This window comes from Botrytis deweyae (genome assembly GCF_014898535.1).
Source record: "Botrytis deweyae strain B1 chromosome Unknown BDEW_008, whole genome shotgun sequence".
NCBI classification, from domain to species: Eukaryota; Fungi; Ascomycota; class Leotiomycetes; order Helotiales; family Sclerotiniaceae; genus Botrytis; species Botrytis deweyae.
The window spans coordinates 1,459,451-1,483,906 of NW_024066215.1; the positions used below are offsets into that span (position 1 = coordinate 1,459,451).

The 24,456-nt window shown below is 41.2% G+C and overlaps 6 protein-coding genes across 6 annotated transcripts; 4 read left to right on the forward strand and 2 right to left on the reverse strand.

Annotated features, from left to right (window-relative positions):
• Positions 1 to 116: 116 nt before the first annotated feature.
• EAE98_004620 (uncharacterized protein) lies at positions 117 to 2,514 on the forward strand. Its single transcript, XM_038952240.1, has 3 exons — positions 117 to 313; positions 374 to 820; positions 882 to 2,514. The coding sequence occupies exons 1-3, from the start codon at positions 301 to 303 to the stop codon at positions 2,315 to 2,317; spliced, it is 1,896 nt and encodes a 631-aa protein (XP_038811776.1). The 5' UTR covers positions 117 to 300; the 3' UTR covers positions 2,318 to 2,514.
• A 6,066-nt stretch (positions 2,515 to 8,580) lies between these two features.
• On the reverse strand, positions 8,581 to 9,688 carry EAE98_004621 (uncharacterized protein; the record flags this gene model as incomplete). The annotated part of the gene is made up of 4 exons (XM_038952241.1): positions 8,581 to 8,706; positions 8,757 to 8,890; positions 8,948 to 9,525; positions 9,633 to 9,688. The coding sequence occupies 4 exons, from the start codon at positions 9,686 to 9,688 to the stop codon at positions 8,581 to 8,583; spliced, it is 894 nt and encodes a 297-aa protein (XP_038811777.1).
• Positions 9,689 to 12,043: 2,355 nt separating this feature from the next.
• Positions 12,044 to 15,097, forward strand: EAE98_004622 (uncharacterized protein; the record flags this gene model as incomplete). The annotated part of the gene is made up of 5 exons (XM_038952242.1): positions 12,044 to 12,101; positions 12,239 to 12,480; positions 12,572 to 14,164; positions 14,212 to 14,904; positions 14,957 to 15,097. The coding sequence occupies 5 exons, from the start codon at positions 12,044 to 12,046 to the stop codon at positions 15,095 to 15,097; spliced, it is 2,727 nt and encodes a 908-aa protein (XP_038811778.1).
• A 965-nt stretch (positions 15,098 to 16,062) lies between these two features.
• EAE98_004623 (uncharacterized protein) lies at positions 16,063 to 17,727 on the forward strand (the record flags this gene model as incomplete). Its single annotated transcript, XM_038952243.1, has 2 exons — positions 16,063 to 16,338; positions 16,424 to 17,727. Exons 1-2 carry the CDS (start codon positions 16,140 to 16,142, stop codon positions 17,725 to 17,727), a joined length of 1,503 nt encoding a protein of 500 aa, XP_038811779.1. The 5' UTR covers positions 16,063 to 16,139.
• A 471-nt stretch (positions 17,728 to 18,198) lies between these two features.
• Positions 18,199 to 18,824, reverse strand: EAE98_004624 (uncharacterized protein; the record flags this gene model as incomplete). The annotated part of the gene is made up of 3 exons (XM_038952244.1): positions 18,199 to 18,473; positions 18,554 to 18,704; positions 18,774 to 18,824. The coding sequence occupies 3 exons, from the start codon at positions 18,822 to 18,824 to the stop codon at positions 18,199 to 18,201; spliced, it is 477 nt and encodes a 158-aa protein (XP_038811780.1).
• A 1,825-nt stretch (positions 18,825 to 20,649) lies between these two features.
• EAE98_004625 (uncharacterized protein) lies at positions 20,650 to 22,321 on the forward strand (the record flags this gene model as incomplete). The annotated part of the gene is made up of 6 exons (XM_038952245.1): positions 20,650 to 20,656; positions 20,888 to 20,939; positions 20,993 to 21,200; positions 21,251 to 21,407; positions 21,454 to 21,839; positions 21,896 to 22,321. 6 exons carry the CDS (start codon positions 20,650 to 20,652, stop codon positions 22,319 to 22,321), a joined length of 1,236 nt encoding a protein of 411 aa, XP_038811781.1.
• Between the last annotated feature and the right edge of the window lie 2,135 nt (positions 22,322 to 24,456).

The following is a 24,456-nucleotide window of genomic DNA, read 5'->3' on the forward strand; positions in this document are numbered from 1 at the left end:
CGAGGCTGAGGCTGCGTGGCTCTTGAATTGTAGTTTTTGTGATGTTGGGGGATTATTTGTTGATATCTTGTTTCTTTCTGGTGATTTTCGAATTGACATGATTCATTAAGAGTTGAGGTATCTTACTATTATGGGTTTCCTGAATTTGTAAATATTGACTTTCGCTGGACAAGTTCTCAAAAGATATATCTTGTAGAAGAAAGTTGAGTGGGTGAAGCTTGCTCCTCTTTTGGAGCTCTCGTAGCACTTAAGTTACAGCCTCGTTCTTCACTTGCACATATTCTTTGAAAGATATTTGAAATGAAGGGAATAGGTACGCTCATCGTGCTTCTCTTTCTGTTCTAAATCTAATTTACTAACCAACTTCCATTAGATATCCTTCTAACCCTCTCCCTCCCTACCCTAATCCTCGTCCACCTCCTCGTAGCTCCCTACACCAAAGTCGAAGAATCTTTCAACATCCAAGCCACTCACGATATTCTAAACTATGGCCTTCCTATCTCAAATATTTCTTCTACTCTAGATACCTACGACCATACCACCTTTTCTGGGGCTGTACCGAGGACCTTCTTCGGAGCACTTTCTCTGGCTGCAATCTCTAAACCCGTCATACTGCTTACGCAAGGAAAGTATGCACAGGTTATTGTTAGAGGTGTGTTGGGGTTATTCAATGCGGCATGTTTGATTAGATATCGAAATGGGTTGACCGGGGCTTTCGGAGTGGATGTTGGGAGATGGTATATGGCACTGCAAGTTACACAGTTCCATGTGCTTTATTATGCGTCGAGGACTTTGCCGAATATGTTTGCTTTTGGTCTTAGTGAGTTCTGCATCTTTCGGGTCTTGACGATGGATCTTTTAAAATACTGATTTATACATAGCAACTTTGGCATTCACGGAGTTTCTTCCAGCGACAGGAGGAAGTAGACCCAGAGTTGGAATATTGCTCTTCGTCTTTGCGGGTGTAGTATTCAGGTCTGAAATTGCTCTGTTACTCTTCACGCAATTGGCGTATCTACTTGTGTTATCGAGGATATCGTTAAAGACAATCATTCCGGCTGGCATACAGAGTGCTATTTTAGCTCTTGCTGTATCAGTACCCATCGATTCATACTTTTGGCAAAAGCCATTGTGGCCAGAATTAGCCGGATTTTATTTCAACGCTATTCAGGGGAAGTCTTCTGAGTGGGGTACTTCTCCCTTTGTACATTATTTTACCTCGTTGTTGCCGCGTTTGCTGATGAATCCTTTGATTATATTGCTATTACATCCTCTGGCTTTGACTCTTCCAGCCACGAAGCACACCTCGAAAGATTTAATTGTTCCTTCGCTTTTATTCGTTGCAATCTATAGTCTACAACCTCATAAAGAGTCCAGGTTCATCATCTATGTTGTTCCACCTCTTACTGCTGCAGCTTCTCTCTCGGCTTCATATATCTGGACTCGTCGTTCGAAAAGCTGGCTTTATACCTTTGGGTCTTTGGCTTTGCTTGGATCCGTTGCATTGAGTTTTGTGGCTTCCTCGGCTATCCTCATGATATCTTCCCTCAATTATCCAGGCGGAGACGCCCTTTCCCAGCTTCATACCCATATCCTCAAGGATCTCTCAAGATCTCCTCGTACACAACGCACGCAAGAGCGAAATATTTCAATCCACATGGATGTTCTGTCTTGCATGACAGGAATTACCCGTTTCCAACAATACCCATCTCTTCCTCTACGTTTTCCACAAAATCAAAACATCACACTGAACTACGATAAAACAGAAGATTCTCCGGAATTGGGAGAAGCAGCTTTCTGGATGAAGTTTGATTATGCGTTGATGGAAGAACCTGGTTTGGCGATCGGCAAATGGGACGTTCTGGATACGGTGTTTGCGTATGCAGGTATTGAGATTCTAAGGCCAGGGGATGGAAGTAGTTTCTCGGAGAGGCTAGAAGGGGTTTATAGGGCGAATAATATCACTGTTAGGAAAGAAGGAGAAGCCCCTAGTGCTGAGGATGTTAAGAGTATAGAGCAAGATGGGACGCAAAATGTTAAAGGAGGCAGAGAAGGGAACGGGTTTCTTGATCTCAAGACGAAATTGATGTTTGAAGAAATGAACAAATTTGGGACATATAATTTGCTCAGGGATGCAGGGAGATTAGTAACTGGTGGGTGGTGGATAGGTCCCAGGATGGAAGGGAGGATTAGAATTCTGAGGAGAATAGGAGATGAAAAGAATTGGAAGGAGGAGCAGGAGGAGCAGAGGGAAAAGGAGAGGCTTAGGGAGAGTGAGAAGGAAGATGGTGAAGGGGTGGGGATGACGGCGGAGTGAAAATTGGCGTGATGTGGTTTGGAATCTACATCATTGTACTTATAGGAATAAGATCGAGGGATCTTCTGGAATGGAAACGCATGGTACATATGGTTTCTGTGATTTCTTCCAGCTGGTAGTTCATAATGAGAACGCCTTCTACTTGGATTAAGGAATGTTATGTTCTGGAGCCAGTATAAAAGAATCAATTCTGTCTGTCCTCTTCTACCTCTATTACTTGCTATGCAACGCTTTCTTAGCTCGTCAAAATGGAAAAAGTGGTGTGGGAAAATGACCTGTTCTCCGAGATGTTCTGAACAATCAAACTCACGACTCGCTTGCCAAAGGGACGTACAATTTTTATCGATTGTTGACAAACATGCGTTTTCATTATTGTCACTACTTTAAGTTCAGTATGACTCTCCTAACCGCCATATCTCCTACCCGTATAAAGTTTTGATCATTGTCAAGTGTGTACTCGTTTGCGTTGCTATTGGGGTCGTATAAGTTTTGCTTCCTCTTCATTTAGAGGAGTATTGGGGCTGCAACGGCTCTAGACTCTTATCGAGATACCTTTCTACTATCATCATAATCTATGCTTGTTATCAAATAGGTTGTTTTTCTATTTTTGTCAAATTAGAGATTTTTACTTCAAAACAAACGGGGATTTCAGAGTTCGTTTTGGTATAGTCCAATCTAATGCATTGAGGATTTTACCTATTTACCATTCTTGATATATGAAGTAGGCGCTTGTCTACAAATTCTGACGGAGTGTTAAAAGCGTGAGGATTGGACGGAAGGGGGCTAGACGGTTTTTATAAGGCCTTTCAAAGTTTGGATATACCATGTGCAAAAACATACGAGCAATTACTAGTTTGAGTGGTGAGGATAAGATAACGGGAGGGAGCAGAATGTATACTGTGCTGACCGAATATATCTCCAGCTATAAAAGATATACATTGGCTTTCCTTCCTATCCTGTATGTAGGTTGACCTTGTCTTGAGACTGAATCGATAGGGTTCCATAGCACGGAACTTGTGCTCAGCATCTGTGAGAATGCTCATAAGTGATTACTGGAATAGCGCTTTTCACTTTTCGTCGCTTTGTCAGTCTCGCTAGCAGCTTCCTATCCATTATTATATCGTTGCCAATTTCACCTCGTCCGCTTTCACTGTCAGTGCAACAAAATTTCTACAATGAAAGATTTTTAAACTAAACTACATCCCACTCACCCACGTGAAACAATTTCCCAATGGAAAGGTGGGATCTACGGTCGTATCACGGTGTGGGTTTGAAGACATATGAAAGCTTTCTCGGCGTCAGTTATCAAGCCCATGAACTGAAAGAAGACCCAGACTTCCCTCTACGAGAGCATATCTTTGATAATTACCGGACCTATACACCATCTTTATTTAATAACAACTTTTTATATAAATTCATATAGTAATATATTATTTATTAAAGTATATTTATTATTAAAATTTTATAATATAAATAATAATATTATTTTTAGATTATTAATTAATTGTAAAAGTTGTTATTTTTATTGTTTTTTATAATAAGATTATATATTTTTATAATATGAGTAATAGCATTATCAATAATCTTTTGAGGGATTTTAAATTATTTCTTTTTTCAAGCTATATATATTTCTTTTATAGTTGATGAATAAGTACTTAAAATTTTTCTTTTTCTAATTTTCTATCTTATATATTTCTATATATGTTTTATAATATTTATATCGAGAGATTGGAATAATTAATTTGTATATCTAATCTTTTTTTTTTTTTTAGGAATTTTTTAATATAGAAAGTCTTATATGTTGATGTATTATTTAATATTAAGTAAATATTAGATTGATTATTCTTTTTAAGTTTTTGTAATTATAATTCAAGTAAAGATTCTAAAAAAACCTTTAAAAAAGTGATATTAATCTATTCTCCCTTTATTTCGATTCCCTCTCTTATATATAACATTTTATTTATAAATCTTTTTATTAGAAATAGGATTAGGCTTTTTAGAACTCTTTAAATTATAAACTCTCTCTTTATATTGTTTAGAATTTTTAAAAGCTAAATTATAAAATCAATTATATCTTTCATTTAAATATTTTAAATCCTTAATAACCTTTTTTTTCTCCTTTAGAGATTTAATTGAATATTTAATATATAATTCAGAATATTCCTTTAAATATATTTCTCTAAAGAATTATCTATATCTATATTGTTGATTCAAAATAAAGATCTGTTTGATATTTTTATATTTATATTCTTTTGGAATACATTATATTCAATAAATATCTTCCTCAAAGCTTTATATTATAGCTATATCAATAAATATATTTTTTTCAAAGATTTTCCTTAATATTTTTTGTAAATCTATAACTCCTATAATCCTTTTTTTCCAATATTCTATATTCAATTATAGCTTTTTTATAAATATAATATAAAAAAACAATTTGTATATATAATCCTTCAAAAAGTTGAAATATAAATCTTTTTCTTATATATTTTATTTTAATTCGAAATATATTGATCTACAAATAGCATTCTATTATTTCGAATTACTTTAACTATAAAAACTAATAATTATTATTTATATAATCCTAAAAGAAATCGCTATCCTTAAATACATATATTTTCAATATTCAATATATTAATCAATAAAAAATATCTAGCTTTGCTATATATATTATTTAATTTATCTCAATCTTACATATATTATTATATATATTTTATAATTCTTTCCGAATATTTGTAATCCTAATATACTACTTCCTCTTAAATAATAATAATTCTAATTATACATACAATTACCTATCTAACTCTATCAAACACCTCTTTTTGATTAGTTTTGAATATTTACAGATATACCCCTTTACTTTGTTAATCTTTATAAAATATAATTTAATAATTTATATAAAATAATTAAATTTTAATTAAATTTAAAAGATTTAAAAGCTAAAAACATATTCTCGATACCACATGGTTTTAGGTTGTACACAGGCCCAGCAATCATCAAAGACACGCCCTCGTATATACTCCCTCATAAGAGATTTGTTTTCCATAAAACATTATCGAGGAGTAAACAACAAGACTAAAACGACATCCTTCCTACACTGAGCACATAATGCCAAAAGAAATCTCCAGTTATAAAACCCTCCTCTCCTCCTCTCCTCTTCTTTTCTCTGTATTTATGTAATCGACGACTGCATCGATAGTCTCATATGGATACAATTCAACCTTGTCAGTTCCAGGGCTGAAATGCTCTTGGTTGTGATTTCGCATTTCCGTATTCCAGGGGAAATGATGGTAAACTTAAGACGACGAAGGAAGGACTTTGTTGTGGTTCATTCTTATTCTCGTGTTCATAGAATTTTTAACATACTAGTGTTAATACCTGAGCATCGATATAATTTTCACTACCAACATCCAAGTCGTTTTACTCGCTACCAAAGTTACACATATACAAATCTTCACTTCTTGTATCTCGGCCACCTCTCTCGATGATAATCCCACGCAGAATGCCACAATTGTATTGTCTACTATACAACCCACTGACCACCGGGCGCTTAAAGCCAGACCAGATACCAGGCCTAGTCTTTTTCTTAACTCATCTTTGCATGCGTGCTTGAGAGGTGGCTAAACTACAGGAGTGGTATTTTATAGGCTCGTGTATAGCTTGTCTGCGTCTGTGGCGGGAAGGAAGAAAGTGAATCGCGGTAGGATACAGAAAAAATAAAGAAGAGGCGCTTATAAATAAGAATGAACTCTATTCTCGACAACGTGTTTTTGCTGAATAGACCGTGCGAGAAACATGATATGGCTGCTAATTCTGATCTTTCATTCCCCGAATCTCCTATTGCCCTAAAGGTTATGTTCTCTACTTCTTTGCACTTGCAATATGAGGTTAGAATAATAGGTAACAGATGATTGTGAATTATAAGATGAGAAAAAAAGGTCGGTGCCAAGGGTTTCTATTGATTGTCATTCAATTCTCTCAGTCACAGTTATTACTTCTCATAGAGCATCACTGTATCTTATTAACATCGATCTACACAGCACCATCCAAAGCAAGATCTAACCTCGAAAAGCCTATGGCAATCTTCCATGTCTTCAAGACAAATCGTTCTACCTTTCAATCAGCTCCAAGGTTTCGAGCCCCATATTTCATGTCATCGTAATAGACTACATAACATTTGTGGGTTTGAAAGCTATGGGGGTTAATTATTCATATAGTGCAGTAGAAGTTGTTGGATTTGTCCAGCTCTGAGAGAGAAACAGGTTTCTAGTTTGAAAAAGACATGCAGGTTTTTTCATGAGGCACAGTACCAACAGTCTATCTGGAAGTGAAAACAGATTAAATTAACTATAAAATAAAGCAAATCTTCGGCTTTGAGTCTCTATTTGTGGAAAGCAAAGTAGATGATAGCTGCCGATCAGGCTGGCGAATTCGAGTACATCAACCACTCAAAATCTACTTTGTCTTTTCGAGTGTGGGAAATACCGTCAAGTGAGTACTACAGAGTGACGGAAAAGCGATATGCGGTGGCTCGTTGCTATCATCACATTTCCACTGTCAATTTCACGTTGTCTTTTTGTCGTAGATCCACCATCGTCGTCACTATCACAAACTACTGCGAGGCTCATGCCAGTATTCCAACATTGCAGCCCACTGATATAGAAACATATCACGTTACACCTAGGATCTTGATCTATACATGTATGAAGGATGCTTCTTGTCCAGAAAGAAGCCTCATAAATTTTGCCTTAGCCTGGTTTCGAAAATGCTCAACAGTTCAGAGCCTACCCTGGTATCAATTTGTGCTTTCTCACCAAGTTGTGATCAGAGAGTGTCTTGAGACCAGAAGGGGGGTGATGATGATAATGATGATGATGTTAGGGGAAGGCCCATTAATGACGATCGACCTGATTCAATCCAGGAAGTATCTTCTTTGGAACAAGTGCACGCTTAAAAAACGTCAGCCATACTTGCCTAGTGCCCATATCAAGCTTTTTGATTCAAACTTAAAGAACAACATGTCAATGAATCAGATAGATAATCAAGAAAGTATTATGTTAGATCAGTGGCCATAATACCCCAGTCTGTGACATCATATTTCCAAGATCCAGTTACGCTGCGACTTCAATCGCTAGGATCAACAACTAAACGGCGATGCAAAGAACTGCATAATAGCAGCATCTAAGTTACGTCTTTCCCGCGTCGTGGTGAGGGGGAGTTCGATGTATTCGTTGCCTCACAGCATTGCAATAAATCTGATAATAAGATCTACCAATTCTGAAAGCCACAGTGACATTTTTGGAGCTATTACCAAATCCCTTGTCCCCATTCCAATATGGCAGAGAAGTTATTGATCCACAAATCGTCCAACACTCACTCATTTTATATTCATGTAAACTGTAAAACAAACACACACAACTCCGCTGCAGTATGTATTGCCCAACAATTACAAGTATCACACGGAGCTATCAGCCATGAGCAGCTAAACTTGATCTGAAGATCCGTGTGGCTATATTGAACCCCCATAGGTTCTTCCGTGGAGATGGCATGCCTGGGAAGATGAAAGTCGACAGCTGGAATAACGATGCGGAGAAGAGCAGAAAATATATATATAGGGATCATTATTCGTAGTGACAGTGATGGCGATACTATATCTATATTTGCCAATGTTCTTCTCCTATCACTATCATCTACACAACGATTTTACACACATATTGTCATCGTCATACACCTCTTAAATTTCAGCCAATTTACAGCCGAGTCTCTACGTCTACCCATGAGCTTTATGTTTCTTCTCTTGAAGAAGCCCAAGGAGAACCAGAGTTTGTAAAGTTCCTAGTGCGAGAAGATGTAGGAACCAACAGTAATTAATCTATGGTACCCACAAGGGGGCGAGATAGTCTCTATACATTGTTTTCTGGCGAAAGGAGAGGCGAGGCGAGATTGCATGCAAATAACGCACGAATAGCCGAGCTCCTCCACTCGAAGGACGATCGAGTTCATTAGACTTCTTAGGGTAACTTCTAGGAAGACAGCCGAGGATAGCATGGAAGCAGGCTGAAAAGAACAGCAACACAGTTATAACATCAACATCCCATAGTTACATCCCCAAGCACAACATTCAAACGCACGAGACATCAAGAATCCAATTTCCAACTTTTAATGCATTGGTATTAATGCATTGGCACAAAAGGGAATCTCATTTAACTCGGCTCCCAAAAGAGTCTCGAGTCGTTCGACTAGTCTACATATTCACAAACCCTCTATTCTTCTGAAGCAGCAGCACCAGTAATAATTTCAACCAATTCACCAGTAATGACGGCTTGACGGGTTCTGTTGAAGAGAATTTGGTACTTGGTGATCATGTCACCGGCGTTCTTGGAAGCATTCTGATATTGTTTAGCAATTTTTATGACTATGTGGAGTTGGAGAAACTTACGTCCATAGCGTTACGACGGGCAGATTGTTCACAGGCATGTCCCTCAGCAAGAGCCCAGAAGAGGGAGTTGGCGAGAGCATATTCACGGAGGTTACCAAGGGTCTCATCTTCGATCTCGAAAGCAGAGAAGTTGGCTATTTGAATATGTCAGCACTATCCCACATATTAGTCCAAATATAAGTAAAACTTACGGGAGTTGGCAATAGCCTCTTCGGAGAAAGCCTCGATTGGGGTGGCCTCGTAACTTGTAGCGTTAATGAACTTGTTGTAAACGATTTGAACGGAGGAGTAGTCGGTTGGCAAGAGAACGATTTGATCCGCAATAGCTTGAGCATCTGCGAATGTAGGGACATCCTTTCCAACACCCGCAAAACTCATGACAATGTTCTTTCCGCTGGAACGACTGAGTTGAGCCTTGCACTTCTCACCCAAAACAACAATATCGGCATTTGAGTCTGCGGCCAACATTCTGCGGACTTGCTTGGACAAACCGGAATGGATACCACCGCAAAGACCCTTGTCTGAACTGGCGACAACAATCAATCTCTTCTTGTCACTCTCCAAGGCCTTGGTCTCGGCGTGCTCGAAAACGCTGTTGGAGCTCTCTCCGTAGGATCGGGACTCTCGCATAGCCTTTTGTGCTCGGGTGAGCTTGGTGGATGCAACGATCTTCATGGTGTTTGTAATTTTCTCGATATTGCGAATGGACTTTAATCTGTCCTCGATTTCACGGAGGGTCGCATATCCGGCAGCTTGAGGGGCAACTGGTCTAGAGGCCCAATATCATCAGCCTCCATATCCTGCACTATTTTCCTCATATCCCAGACCCCGCTATAGTAGTCCCATCTCTATCACTTCATCAGGAAGAAGTCTTACCTGGCGGAAGCCGCGACGGCTGCTCGCAGAGCGGGTCTGGCAGTTCTCGAAAGCATCTTGAAAACTAAAAGAACGGTACCAACTAATTCAATATCGAGGCTTAATTGACCACGATTAAGTTAGGAATCAATTGACTGTTGCAATTCGAAATCGGTATTTCGGCTGGATTTCGTCGTTCAACGGGAAAAGCTTCAGAATGCGCTAGTCAGTCACGTGTCTGTAAGTGGGCAGTGTGATTGTGTTATTTTGCTCGGGCAAAGTCGGAATTTATTTTGTTCAATTTTATATATCGACAACATGAAGCCATTGCAAATTGAATATTGCATAGGTGATTTGGAAAATTTAGAGAACGATTGAATCAGAGCATAAGAAGGCGGCAGAAGTCTAGCTGGTCCTGTTGCAAGTCCACAAATGCTGATGTTGACACCACAAATGCTGTCTTCACGAGAAATGAGTGCGGGATCAAGATCACAACTCTGGCATTGATTCTTTTGTCCTGTCATCCTCGGATTATTGCACAGAGCTGGCTGTCAATGGTAATTTGTGGTGGTAAGGACGCGCATGGTGTAATACTACGACAGGAATGACAGAAATACAGCTCATTATTTTTGTCCTTCTCCAGGTGTTTTCCCTTCGACAATCCTCAACTATTCAATAGAGCATATACGAAGCCATAGAGTGGACCACAAAGAGTGTTCGGATACCCGGAGTGGTGTTCAACCTCCAATAGCCAGCCTCATCATGCAAGTGATCCGATTGGTGTTTTTGGTCGACTTTCAGAGTGGAATAATTCGAGTTATTCATCCAGTACTGAACAACCGAAAGAGCTGCATCGCCGATGCATCTTGCGATACTATGTTTGAATGATCGATCAGTTGTAGGGCGAAGGAAAGGACTTATTAGCATGGCCGGTACTCGGGTCCAAGTTATTGTGGAGGAAATACTGACATTGCTTCAAAAACGAAGACTTCACGATACCAAGACTGATCTATGTTGTTTGAGGTACTATCAGCTAGAGACTTGATGTAGCCCTATAGATCCTCACCCTGTTGATATTGGACCTGCATCGACTCTTCAATCATTAAGACGTGGTGAGACGATTCTGGCGTGCTGTTACTTTGTGACTTGGAGCACAATACTGTGAGGATACCAATATGAGCATGTTAAGATGGAGTGGAAATACCAGATGTTGATGCCGCGTCAAACCTTCTTGCAACTTTTTAGAAGAGTGCTTAATAGAATCGTTCACATGTTCAAACTCTGGATATCGTACAAGTTCCTTTGAATGATAGGTATCTAGTTTATGATTATTGAAGCCTCTTGAAACAGGTGTCAAAATTGGGAACCAGTTCTCTGCAGCAAGCCTTTAAATAATACCCGCCCAGTACAATATATAATATATCGTCAAGAAGAAGTAAATAGTTCCCAGTGAATGAAGCTTTGGGAAACCTTGACTGGAGACAACAATGGCCCATGCGGACCGGCTGATCGGGTTATGACCAGCCAGCCTCGAGCCAGCCATTGTTTTAATGGCGCGATGGATCAATCGACCGATATTCAGGTGCCTGGCTCGCCTGGGTACCATCTACTCGAATACATAGAGTTTGGATTGTATATAAAAGTATTTGTTAATTGAGGTCCAAGTACACTCCTGCCAATGGATAGCTAAGTTTTATATTAACTGTACTGTACTGTACCGTATTATTAGTAATGAGTTTTATATTTCATTGTGTTTTCTATTTCATTACTGTACGGTCTTGTTGCGACGAACTGCAGTGCCACGTGACTCCCACCTCGTATGCAAAAAGCTCATGTACCTTTCTGACCCTTGCTTCTCTCTGTTGGAAAAGTTGGGACAGTGGCGACCAATAAGCGCTCCAAACTCTCCTGCAAAGTGAATTTACCTCGATAATCGGCTCTTTCCTTTTGCTACCCTCCTACCTACCTTGTATCATACCTGCCTAGTATAACAACACTAAATAAAAACAGCCGGAGTGCCTCGAGTGCCATCGAAAGAAACATCGGAAAACACGTGATTTCTCCATTTTGTATGCACCTTCCTTCCCCAAGTCCTTCCAAAAGAATCTCAAAAATTCCGAGCGCCTTCTTTTCGAACCAGGTACTTTATATTTCACTTACTTTCATGATCGCAAAGCGCCTCATTCTTCAACCTATCTTTAGGATAATAGATTTTCCATTCGTCAAAACAATACACATAGCCGATCGGACATCACTACGCGCTCAGAGGTACTTTTCTTTGGCTGAATCTTAAATTCGATACACTTTCAATCGCGGTTTTGGATCGCCAATACGCTTAAAAGCGCAGCTTATTGACGATATTCAGCTCTTACTCTCGAATCGCAATTTCCTCAACTTCACATCCTTTTCGACCACACTCTTTTCCTTTCAAAATGTCTTCTTCCGATGATGATATGCCTTTGGCAAGAACAAACGGAACCAATGGCAATGGTAAGCACACAAACACCTTTTCTTTCCTTCCGCTACAGCCTAAACTGCCATTTCCTGTTCAACCTCTCAACCCTTCAGCTTTGCAACATTGTTGAATTTCATCTCGACTTCAGGGCAAATACTAATCATGTTCACAGTTTCGCAAGGCCATATACCGAAAAGTGTCGATAGAGCCATGGACAAGGCCAGTGCAAATGCGAAGGCTGCCCCCGTTGGAATCTCCATTCGCAACGGACCCGTTATGGACGATCCTATGGATGTGGATGGGCCTGCTACGAATGGCGCTTCAAAGCGGAAATCACGATCAAGCATTGGTAACGGAAAAGCTGTAAACTACAAGGTGGATGGTAGCGGCAGTGAAAGTGAAGAGGTGCCATTGGTATGTCGACTTTTAGTTGAAACACTCAAGCATATGATATCCCTCATGATGTACAATTCTGGCAATGGTGGTATACTGATTGATGTATTAGGCGAAACGACAAAGAACATCCAACAAGAAGAAAGTCGCGGATTCCGATTCAGATGATGATATGCCTTTGGCTGGCAGGCGCAATTCTAAACTACCTCCCAAAGTTTCCGCCGCTGCCATTGGAGAGTCATCTTCAGATGATGAGCCACTTACCGTCAAACTTTCTAAAGAGAAAGCTTCCATCGAAAAGCACGCCGAGAAGGAAGCAAAAGCCTTGCGAGCAAAGAAGGCAGCACCCAAAAAGGCCATCAAGAAGGAAGAATCCGATAGCGACGACGATGTTGCACCCAAAAGGCGGAAGTCCAATGGTGCGGCCACGAAAAAGGCCAATGGCGTAAAGAAAGAGGAATCTGATTCCGATGCGCCTCTTGCAAAGAAGGCTGCCCCGAAGAAAGTAAACGGCAAAGTAAAGGCGGAACCAGATACAAAGAAGAACAAGGCCAAGAAGGAGGAAAGCGAAGAGGCAGATGAGGTTTATCGCTGGTGGGATGCACCCAAGAAGGAGGATGATAGTATCAAATGGGAGACATTGCAACACAATGGAGTTGTCTTCCCTCCAGAATACGAGCCACTCCCAAAGAACGTCAAATTGAGGTATGATGGGATCCCACTTACTTTGTCTCTAGAATCGGAAGAAATTGCAGGCTTCTTTGGTGCTATGTTGAATTCGACCCACAACGTTGAAAATCCAACTTTCCAGAAGAACTTTTTCAAGGATTTCACCGATTCTGTTAAGAAAACTGGAGGTGCCAAGGATAAGGACGGAAACAAAGTTGCTATCAAGGACTTTAGTAAACTCGATTTCAAACCAATTTTCGAGTATTATGATGGCAAGAGTACCGAAAGAAAGGCTCGATCTGCAGCCGAGAAGAAGGCCGAGAAAGCGCTTAAAGATGAGGCCGAAGCACCATATAAGACTTGTATCTGGGACGGACGCAAGGAAGATGTGGGAAATTTCCGTGTCGAACCTCCTGGACTATTCCGTGGTCGCGGTGAGCATCCAAAGACTGGTAAAGTCAAGCTCCGAGTTACTCCCGAGCAAATTACTATCAACATCGGCAAAGACGCTACTGTTCCTTCTCCTCCTGAGGGTCATAAGTGGAAAGCTATCCAACATGACAACAAGGCTACCTGGCTTGCCATGTGGCAGGAAAATATTAACGGTGCTTACAAGTATGTTATGCTTGCAGCAAAGAGCAGTATCAAGGGCCAGAGCGATTTTAAAAAGTTTGAAAAGGCTCGTGAATTGAAGGAGCATATTGATCGAATCCGAAAAGATTATACCCAGGATCTCAAGGCTGAACTCATGGCCGATCGACAACGAGCCACTGCAGTTTATCTCATTGATAAATTTGCCTTGCGTGCTGGTAATGAAAAGGATGCGGAGAATGAAGCCGAAACTGTTGGATGTTGTTCCTTGAAATATGAGCACGTCACTTTGAAGCCCCCAAATACCGTCATTTTTGATTTCTTGGGAAAGGATAGTATTCGTTTTTACGATGAGGTAACAGTTGACCCTCAAGTCTTCAAAAATTTGAAGATTTTCAAGAAGGCCCCAAAGAAGAATGGCGATGATATTTTTGATCGTCTCAATGTAAGTACAATATCATGCTTCATTTGGACTACTACTGACCACTGCAGACTACACAATTGAACAAGCACTTGACGAACTATATGCCAGGTCTGAGTGCCAAGGTCTTCCGTACTTACAACGCCTCTTGGACCATGTCGGACCTCCTCAAGAAACTCAAGAACAGTGACATTTCTATGCAAGAGAAGATCAAGCTATATAACGATTGCAATCGTAAGGTCGCCATTCTTTGTAATCACAAACGGACAGTCGGTGCTAGTCATGAAGCTGCAATCGAGAAAATGGACGATGCAGTAAAGGGTCTCAAATATCAGAAATGGCGCCTAAAGCAAATGATTCTCGACATCGATCCAAAACAAAAGAAGAAGAAGGGTGCTGATTGGTTCGCTTTGGATGAAGAGCTTGACGAATCTTGGATTCAAGAGCACCAAGCCTTCCTCGTTGCTCAAGAGCGTATCAAGATCGAAAAGAAGTTTGCAAAGGAGAACGAGAAGCTAGTATCCGAGGGTCAAAAAGAAATGAAGGCCAAAGAACTCAACGAACGTCTCCAAGCTGCTACAGATCTAGAGAAGAAGTTCAAGAAAGAGAACAAGTCGAAGAAGGTCGAAGCTGAAGGCAAAGGACCTAGCGTCGAGAAGTTCGAGGCCAATATTACAAAGATAGACGAAAGAATCGCCAACATGCTTCTCAAGCGGGAAGACCGAGAGGGTAACAAGGAGGTTGCGCTCGGTACCAGTAAAATTGTGAGTTCAAATTGATAAATTGGTATGGAATGTATGGCTAACGAAATTTCAGAATTATATCGACCCACGTCTCACCGTCGTCTTCTCCCAGAAGTTTGATGTACCGATCGAGAAGTTCTTCTCCAAGACTCTCCGTGAGAAGTTCGCCTGGGCCATTGATTCTATTAAGGATGAGGACGACTGGGAGTTCTAAACTCTGGACGTTGTACAAACTTCTAATACAGTTTCTTCATGACGATTTCGAATTTCGAACCTTCTTATTGCTTGTGTTTCAATAGAACAGTTATTCATTATTGCATTTATACATCGTGGCATTGCATGGTTGAAATTTCTTGCATACCTATAGGCTGGCTTAGGGGAAGTGGGAAACCCTAGGGAATGAGAAGAATAGGATCTTCCAGAATCAACCATAGAGGGTTTGTTTCCTCTCGCAGTTTGAACTGCTGCTGCTTATCCAGCATTCACTGGGTTCCACGCCAACGCCTTTCCGCCATGGCACGTAATAGCGAAAGCGCACGCAGTTAAAAACATTTGGGCTCACTGCCATCTGCAATTGTACATAGTTTTACATACCCGGCGATAACGTAGAGCGGGACAAGCAAAATAAATCTTTATAAATTTTACTCTGACACTCTGGCATCGTTGATAGGCAATGTGACTTGAGTGAATTGCTTTCGCTAATATTAGTACTTCAATTAGGGGTTACCTAGACAGAGCTCTAAACAACCTGCAACTCAATGCTCCTGTGTCCACCACCTCGCATAACAAGAGTTTCAACTTTCAGCCTCCCTCGATTGAAATTTTTTGGATATAACTCACAATTCGTTGGGGGGGGGGGCTACATGGTGAGCGACATCGCTGAAGTGTGTATTCTTTAGCGTTTTTGAATGTAGGTTTGACTCGAGAGAGATTTCGAGCTTGTTGATTTGTCTTATTGATAACAATGTTGCTTTTATTTAGAGAAATTAATTCGAGGTAGTTAAAGTGACGCAAGAAAACAAAAGGAGAGAATAACATGATATATTTCTATTCTAAGCTTGTTGGATCGAGACAAGAAGAGAAATTGAACTGTACTGTCCGACACAATCAATTGATATCTACACGTGACTCTCGATTAAGCTCTGAAATACATAACATACTAGAGGGAGGAGTACAAGGGTAGCTGGTAGCTTCTGATTTCACATTATTCTGATTTTTCTTCCCTTTGCTTAAAAACTCGATACTGAGCATTCAGGATGAAGCCTTCGAATTTCTCGCTCAGAAGACTCAATCCTTACGTGTGCAAAGCGTGCACGAGGCGCATAAGAAGTTTTGCCACGACGGCTTCTCCTCCGGGTGCGACTTCGACTTCGATTCCGAATTCACGTCCGGATGTTTATGATGTTGTGTGTGTGGGAGGGGGACCGGCGGGATTGAGTCTGGTTGCTGCTTTGCGTAGGTTTGGTTTCTTCTGTTTTATTTTCTGGGGCTGAGTGAGTATGTGATTTCGGGGATGTTGAGGATTAATGGGAAATTACAGGCGCAAACCCCCTCACTCGTAATCTGCGGCTCGCGCTCATCGAACCGCAATCTTTATCTAAATCGCTCAATTGGAAACCGAGGGATGGGGAGTATTCGAATCGGTGTAGTAGTTTGACGCCGAAGAGTGTGAGGTTTCTCAAGGATATAGGGGTGTGGGAGGAGGTGGAGGGGAGAAGGGTACAGGGGTATGGGGGAATGCAGGTTTGGGATGGGGTTAGTGGGGGGAGAATTGGGTTTGATGTTGAGGGAGGGGGGAGGGGGGAGGAGGTCGTGGAGGGAGAGGGAAAGGTGGTGGCGTATATGAATGAGAATGCGAATTTGGTGAGGGGGTTATTGAGGAGGATAGAGGGGTTAGGAGGGGTAGATATCTTGGAGGGGAAAGTTGCGGATATTGAGTTGGGACAGGAGACAGAAGAGGGGGATTTCTCTGGCTGGCCAATTGTGAAGGTTGAAGGACAGGAGAAAAGTCTCGCGGCGAGATTACTAGTCGGCGCAGATGGACAAAACTCTCCCGTGAGGAAATTCGCAGGCATAGACAGTCGAGGATGGGATTATGGTCGTGTGGGTGTAGTAGCGACTTTGGAATTGGAAGCTCAGCATGACGTGGGTAAGATTGCATATCAAAGATTCCTACCTACAGGACCAGTCGCCATGTTGCCTCTCCCAGGAAACCACGCAACGTTAGTTTGGAGCACCACTCCGGAAAACGCAGCTGTTCTGAAAGGATTGAGCGCGAAAGATTTCATCGCTATGGTGAATGCAGCGTTCAGATTAAGCACGGTGGATTTGAAATACATGCACACTCAGTCGTCGGGCCAAGCTGAAGAAGTTTCATGGCGTCTCCAACACACACCTGTTTCCGGCACTGTCCCTGCTCCCGTCACCGGTGTCCAGGAAAACAGCATCGCTTCCTTTCCTCTCAAAATGCGCCACGCGGATACATATATTGGGGAACGCATCGCATTGGTCGGAGATGCGGCACATACTATTCATCCGTTAGCGGGCCAGGGACTCAATCAAGGACAAGGAGATGTCGAGAGTTTGGTCAAGGGGATCGGGTATGCGGTGGATCATGGGATGGATATCGGGGTACGCATGAGTCTGGAATCGTATAATTCCGAGAGGTATATGCAGAATCATGTGTTACTGGGGGTGGTGGATAAATTGCACAAGTTGTATAGTGTGGAGAGTGGACCGGTGGTCTGGGGGAGGACGTTGGGTTTGAGGGCTGTGGATGCGATGGGACCGCTGAAGAAGTTCTTGATGAGTCAGGCTGCAGGAACGGGGAGAAAGATCTTGTAGGATTGTTATAGTGTCACAGAGGAGAGTGATTAATGAACGTGGTTCGAGGGTTGAAACATGGCGTCTATACGTATGCACATGATGGATGGGCGTATGATTGTATGAGTAATGAGAAGAAAGAAAAATCATGATAATATAACCACTTTCGGAAATTCTATTCATGAAACTCATGAACCTGTAATAAATACGGAATGGCGTGCCAAAAAAAAATCCCATCCACTCAAACGCCTTGCTGTAATGCCAGAGACCAAAGTAATCCTTTCCCAACCTTTGCAGTTATGCACTCTTGATCCATTTATGTATTGCTTCATTTTTCATGTCCTAGAAATTCGTCCACGCATTTGTTTCCCTTGCCTTGCCTTGCCTTGCACTCGAGAAGCGCTCTTCCGTGGCCCATTCCCTTCTGCCTCACTCCCCTTTTTCCAATTCCCCCATGCGCTCCGCGGCTTCTTCCTCTCCCCTTGAAACCTTTCAAACCCCATCATCATGATAATAAAAATCGATATCCCTCGGTCTCTTGCGATTGTACTTCACAAAGTCATAATCACCCTCGGGACGCTCATTCTTTGTGTTTCCGGTCAGCATGGATTGTAGGGACATGCAGATGGACTCGACGTTTTGGACGGGCGACCAGCCTTGGGTGCCGAGCAGATCGAGACAGATTATGCCGTTGGAATAGATGTGTGGGTGCATGGGGATGGGGCGTGGTGGGGTGGAGAGTGCGAGGAAGGTTACTTCGGGGGGTTCTGGGGAGGGGTTAGCTGAGGGTTTGGGAGAGAGATGGGATGAAGGAATGGAGAGAGGGGAGGGGGAGAGAGAGACATACCGATAGGATAATTAGGTGTGAAAACTAATTTTATTCGGTAGGTTTCTCCTTGGTAAAGAGGATTCGAATCTAAAACGCAGATGTCGACAAGCCATTCTTTGAAATCTTCGGCGGATACCAAAGTTATTCCTGGAGGGAGACTTTGGTGGATCTTTGGGTAGAGTTAGGATTTGAGATATTGAGATGTTGAGATATGACATAAGGAGGGGTTTGTATATACCTTGTTGAGTTCTTTTCCCAGACGTTTACTTGCTATTCCTGTGGTTGTCATGTTGTGAAGTTATATACCTAGGTAGGTAGGTATAGCTATCGATGGATGGTATGTATGTATATTTGTATGTATACGCCTCGTTCTTGTGCGCCGTGTAAAGTCGAAATCGAATCGAAATGTATTTGCAAGACCTAGTCAACAAGAGGGTCCACGGGTATCTTTGCGAAGAGCTCAGGCGCTGGGGTTCAAAAATAGAGGACGAAATGTGAATGAATGAGTGAATGAGGGAATGAGTGAATGATTTGTCGAGAATTGTTGATCTTGTTACTCTCTCTGAGTAGACTACCGAGAGTACCTCGTGAGTAGAGTATACTCGAGTCAAAAAATGGTTGAGAAGGTTCGTGGTGATGTGATTTGATATGATGTTCAAAATGGGAACCTGCATATGATAAGGTAGGTAGGTAGGCAGGTAGGTAAGGCAGCTAAAAGGTAGAGGTAGGTGAGCAGCCGAGCCAGCTTGGGAGTGGTGGAGGGGCTGATGAGAAACAAACTGGTTGGCTGTGGATGATGGATGATGGATTATCCATTTATTATCCATTACATTATCCCTATGCGAGTGTGGTATGGTAAGCTACTCGTTATGTAGATATATGTAGATAGGTAGGTAGGTAGATACCTAGATAGGTAATAGGTATATAGTAAGGTGAAGTATATTTATTATCTTAATGAAGAATGAATATGAATATGAATATACCTACCTATATTTAATATCAATATCTATATCTATACCTAGTAAATATAAATACGAAGCAACTCATAATAAGTCAGTTCATTCATACTCTATTTTACCCGCTTGCCTACTCACCTACCTACTCACCCTACTCTTATATATGCTTCATATACTACATATATATACCTAGTATATATATATATATATACATACCTCTAATCTATTACCTATCTGATATCGATAAACTGAGAATGATTTCCCCCTCTAGATCTCTCATCCTACCTACCTTTGTACCCTTCCACCAGAACTTTCATTCCTGGCAATCCAATACGCAATACGATACCTCCCTCTGATACAATAGAAAGTACAGATGGAAAAAGAATTGGGTCCATCCATCCTGAATATATCTGAGCCTCACTAAACCCAACCTTGGAAAGACTAAACTCGGAATGAACCCTTGGGCTGACCACTGCCACTGCCACTGATCACTGCCCCGCCGTTCATTATTCTGGTGCTGCGTAATGGACGAGATGAGTGGTGGATGTCCCTAGGATGTATGTAGAGTGTGGTATAGCCATGGAGCCATGGGATGAATCGTATATTGAATATGGATATTGGATAGATGAACTGCGGCTGAAGAAAAGTAGAGGTACCTGGTTAAAGAGGGAAAAAAGAGAAACTGTATTTATATACGATATTTCATGTATACCATATTTCCTTTCATCATTATCTTTGTCGTCCTTTACCTTTCCATAGGTAAAATAGAAGTATTTCTTACTTCTTAGTACTTGATATCAATCAATCACGCATACGATATAAAGTAAGACATTCATATTACATTCTATTCCATTCAATAAATTACCATTTACCATTTACCATTTAAACCCCGTTTCAACTCATTCATCTTTTCTTTGAACCCTTTACATCTCTTGCCAGCCTGTTCGAACCCCACTAAGACATCTCCGCAATAACATCTGAACTTCTGAACATCTGAACTTCTTACTCGAGAAGAGTTTCTCTCCAACTTTCTCTCCAAGTCGTCATCTTTTAAGCTTTGCGTATACAGTGATTACATATCGAAAATCATTCACGGCGCCATTCAAGGAAGCTTCAAATCATTGAGGTCGCAATAGCTATCTCAAGAAAGCAGGCACGATGAGTTGTGAGTTTGATTTGCCCTTTACTTTCCCTGCGAGCTTGATAAGGAGGGGAATATATCCAACAACAATGAACATCTGTATTAGCAGATGAAAATAAGTATTTTCTATGTACCTCAAAAACTTCCTTGATACTATTCTCCCTCTTAAAATCTTCTCATTATTCTTCGCTCTATCCTCCTATTATCAGTTGTTAAAAATGACACGCACTAACTATCGTCGTTCGGAATCTCCAGTCTCTGGTATGCTCAACAAGCTGCATGGTCAGCCAGAAAGTTATGATAAAAAGTAAGTCCACGAATATGCATCTGCGAAAACACTCTTGCTCATTATAATCCTAGAGCCAAATACAAGTTCGGTCGAACCCTCGGTGCTGGTACCTATGGAATCGTCAGAGAGGCAGATGGCCCAACAGGAAAGGTCGCAGTGAAGATCATCCTCAAGAAGAACGTCAAGGGAAATGAACAAATGGTCTATGATGAACTTCAAATGTTGCAAAAAATGAAGCATAAGCATATCGTCAAGTTTGTGGATTGGTTCGAGTCTAGAGTAAGCAAGAGATCGCTACTGGTTAGAGGGAAACGACTAATGCGTCGCAGGACAAATATTATATCGTTACACAGTTGGCTATTGGTGGAGAGTTGTTTGATCGAATTTGCGAACAAGGAAGATTTACGGAAAAAGATGCTTCGCAAACTATCCGTCAAGTTCTCGAGGCTGTAGACTACCTTCATGACAATAACGTTGTTCACAGAGGTAGGAATTTCAACATGAGTTTTGACTTCTAGCTAACAACAATCAGATCTCAAACCCGAGAACTTACTCTATCTCACTCAAGATCCTCACTCCGACCTCGTACTCGCAGATTTCGGTATCGCCAAAATGCTCGACACCAAAGATGAAGTTCTTACAACAATGGCTGGATCATTTGGTTATGCCGCTCCTGAAGTTATGTTGAAGAAGGGCCATGGAAAGCCTGTAGATATGTGGTCTATGGGTGTCATTACCTACACACTCCTCTGTGGTTACTCTCCTTTCCGAAGCGAGAATCTTCAAGATCTTATCGAAGAGTGCAGCAATGCTAGAGTCATTTTCCATGAAAGATACTGGAAGGATGTTAGTGATGATGCAAAGGATTTCATAGGTCATCTTTTACAACCACGTGCAGATGATAGATCTACAAGCAAGGTATGTTTTGCAGAAACTAAGATTTGTCAAATTTAGAGTCACTAAAAATTTCATAGGAAGCACTCGCGCATCCATGGTTGAGCGGAGAGAATGCCACCGATCACAATTTGCTTCCAGAAATCAAGGCTTACATGGCCAAAGCCCGTCTTCGTCGTGGTATCGAAATGGTCAAGCTCACCAATCGCATCGAAATGCTCAAAATGCAAGAAGACGACAACGAAGAATCAGACGTTCCCGGCAATGCTGCAGCCGCCGCTAGCGATGCTATTCCTGGTAGCCCAGAGAGAAGAAATACTGGTTCATCTTCAGCTTCAGGATCTACATCTCCTGGAGAAAAGAGGAGTTTGAGTAAAATAGCCAAGGGGGCCATTTTTAGGGAAGTGGTATTGGCGAAGGTTAGAGAAGTTAAGGCAGAAGAGGCGGCAGCTCAAATTGAGAGACAGGCAACTGAAGCGGCGAAGAAGAAGTCGTCAACTCAATAAATTAAGTTCTATTGGCATCTACGTTTCTCATGGCGATTGTTGGATGAGATGGGCGACAAAATTGTGTTGCCCGGGTTGTATGGGGATTCTTCCGAGCTTGGCCTGGGGTAATATCAATAGTACCTTTTGATGGATAACATTGTGAATATCGGGTATGGGCTACAGGTTATCGATGATTCTACTTCTTCTTTGTGCGCGAATGGTTTTTAAATTCCTGATATGGGATGATTGGGTTGGTTGAAAGGCATGGATGGATGGATTATTGTAGGGTTAGTCGGATGGACTTTGTCTTGAGTACGAGTACCTAGCTACCTCTACCTATTTATGCAGATGGCGAATGGAATTTCGATTGTGAATCCAATTTTGTATGGAGAGTACATGTTTTGATGTGAGTGAAGTTGTTTGAAGCCATTATGTACACACCAGATGGGCTCGGCATTCAAATCTCTCAGATCTCTTTCTAGGAATGCGCCACTCATGTTGACTTCCTTGTCAGTGCAGATTTTGGCAGTGATTCTCTCTTTGGGCATGAGATTGGAGATGTGATAATTTAATCTAATGTTGGAGGGGGGAGTGGGAAAAATCAATAGTATGCTATCTAAGGTGGACTCGGATAACTGCAATTGGCGCCTGTTGGCTGCGGGATCTTAGTAGATCTTGCGTGTTTTCCTGAGAGATCTAGGGAGTGTACGAAGAGTGTTGGATTCTTTGCTTGTCGACTGGGGTCCATTGATATATCTGGAAGAAGAAATAGTAGCTACTAGGTAATTTGTTTGCGGAGTGAAGGTTAGAATGGGGTGATGCATGGGGTTGAGAGGGTTGGGGGTAGGGGGAAGAGGGAAGGGGGAAGGGGTGACGGTTTGTGGGGGAGGGAAGAGGAGAGGGAGAGGGAGAGGGAGAGGGAGTCGTTACTACTGAAGTGTGGGTGTCAATGGGGGTTGGTGGGGGTAGTAGTGGAGATTACTTTGCCGTGATGGCGAGGAGTAATATACAGTGAAATGTAAAATTACTGTTCCGGAAAACGGCAATGGAAATGGGAATCCTGGTGAGTATCACATTGTTTCGATCGAGTGGATTCGGATTTGGTGTTGGTGTTGGTGATGGGTAGGTATCTATCTAGGTAAAGCTAGAAGATTGTGAACTTGGGGAAGGGGGGGTGGTTATGGAGGTTGTCTTTTGTGATTTTTAAGGGCGGGTTTGTACTTTTGGGAGGGGAGGGGAGGGGAGGGTGTGAGTGAGTGAGTGAGTGAGTGAGTCAGTGAGTCAGTGTTGGTTATATAGATTTACGAGGAGATAGTAGAGGATCGAGAGAGGGGGGGGGAGAGAGAGAGAGAGAGAGAAGAAAAATTAATAAGACTTTATTTATATCTTCTCAAAATAGAAAGATTTATATAAGAGAAATCATATATCGTTATCCTCCGTATAGTGAAATCAAAAAAATTAATTTTTTTCTCTTAGTCTTATCCCCTAGAGTACTAACTACGGCCGGGTTCTATAGTCCGTATACAAGTAAGAATATTAATAACCTTACAAATTATATCAAATATAAAAACTATTCAATTAGAATTTAAGAATAAAATTTATTAATGTAATAATAATTAGAAGTTGAATTATTAATTTATTTATTTTATTTTAAAAAAAAATTTAGTAGAGTTTTTAAATTCTATTATATTTCATTATCGAAATAAATACAATTTACGATTTCAAGAACTCTCAGATTACAATACTTTGATTAGCTGATAAGGCATTATAGCGAACCCGGCCGTGGTTAGTACTCTAGAGGATACTAAAAGATAAGACCTAACTAATATTATATTAATTCATAGTAATAAATACTTTATCTTCTATAATAAAAGAATAAAATAAACCCTTCTTTATCTTTAGTTCTTTCTATCTATCTCTCTCATTCAAATAAATCCCTTCAACAAAAAGATGTCAAACAGTCCTATCGTAGAAGAGCTATAAAATTCAAAAATTCAAAAAGTCAATGAAGGGAATTGAGCCCAACGCGGGGGTCGAACCCGCAACCTTGTGATGGACCAGAAGATCTTTGAAATCATAAGAGTCACACGCTCTACCGATTGAGCTAGCCGGGCAGGCTTTGTTTTATTGTTGAAGGAGTGCACGTTAGATTG

Coding starts and splice junctions, on each gene's coding strand:
- EAE98_004620 (XM_038952240.1), top strand. Junction 821..881: donor TATGTTTGCTTTTGGTCTTA/GTGAGTTCTGCA, acceptor ATTTATACATAG/CAACTTTGGCATTCACGGAG.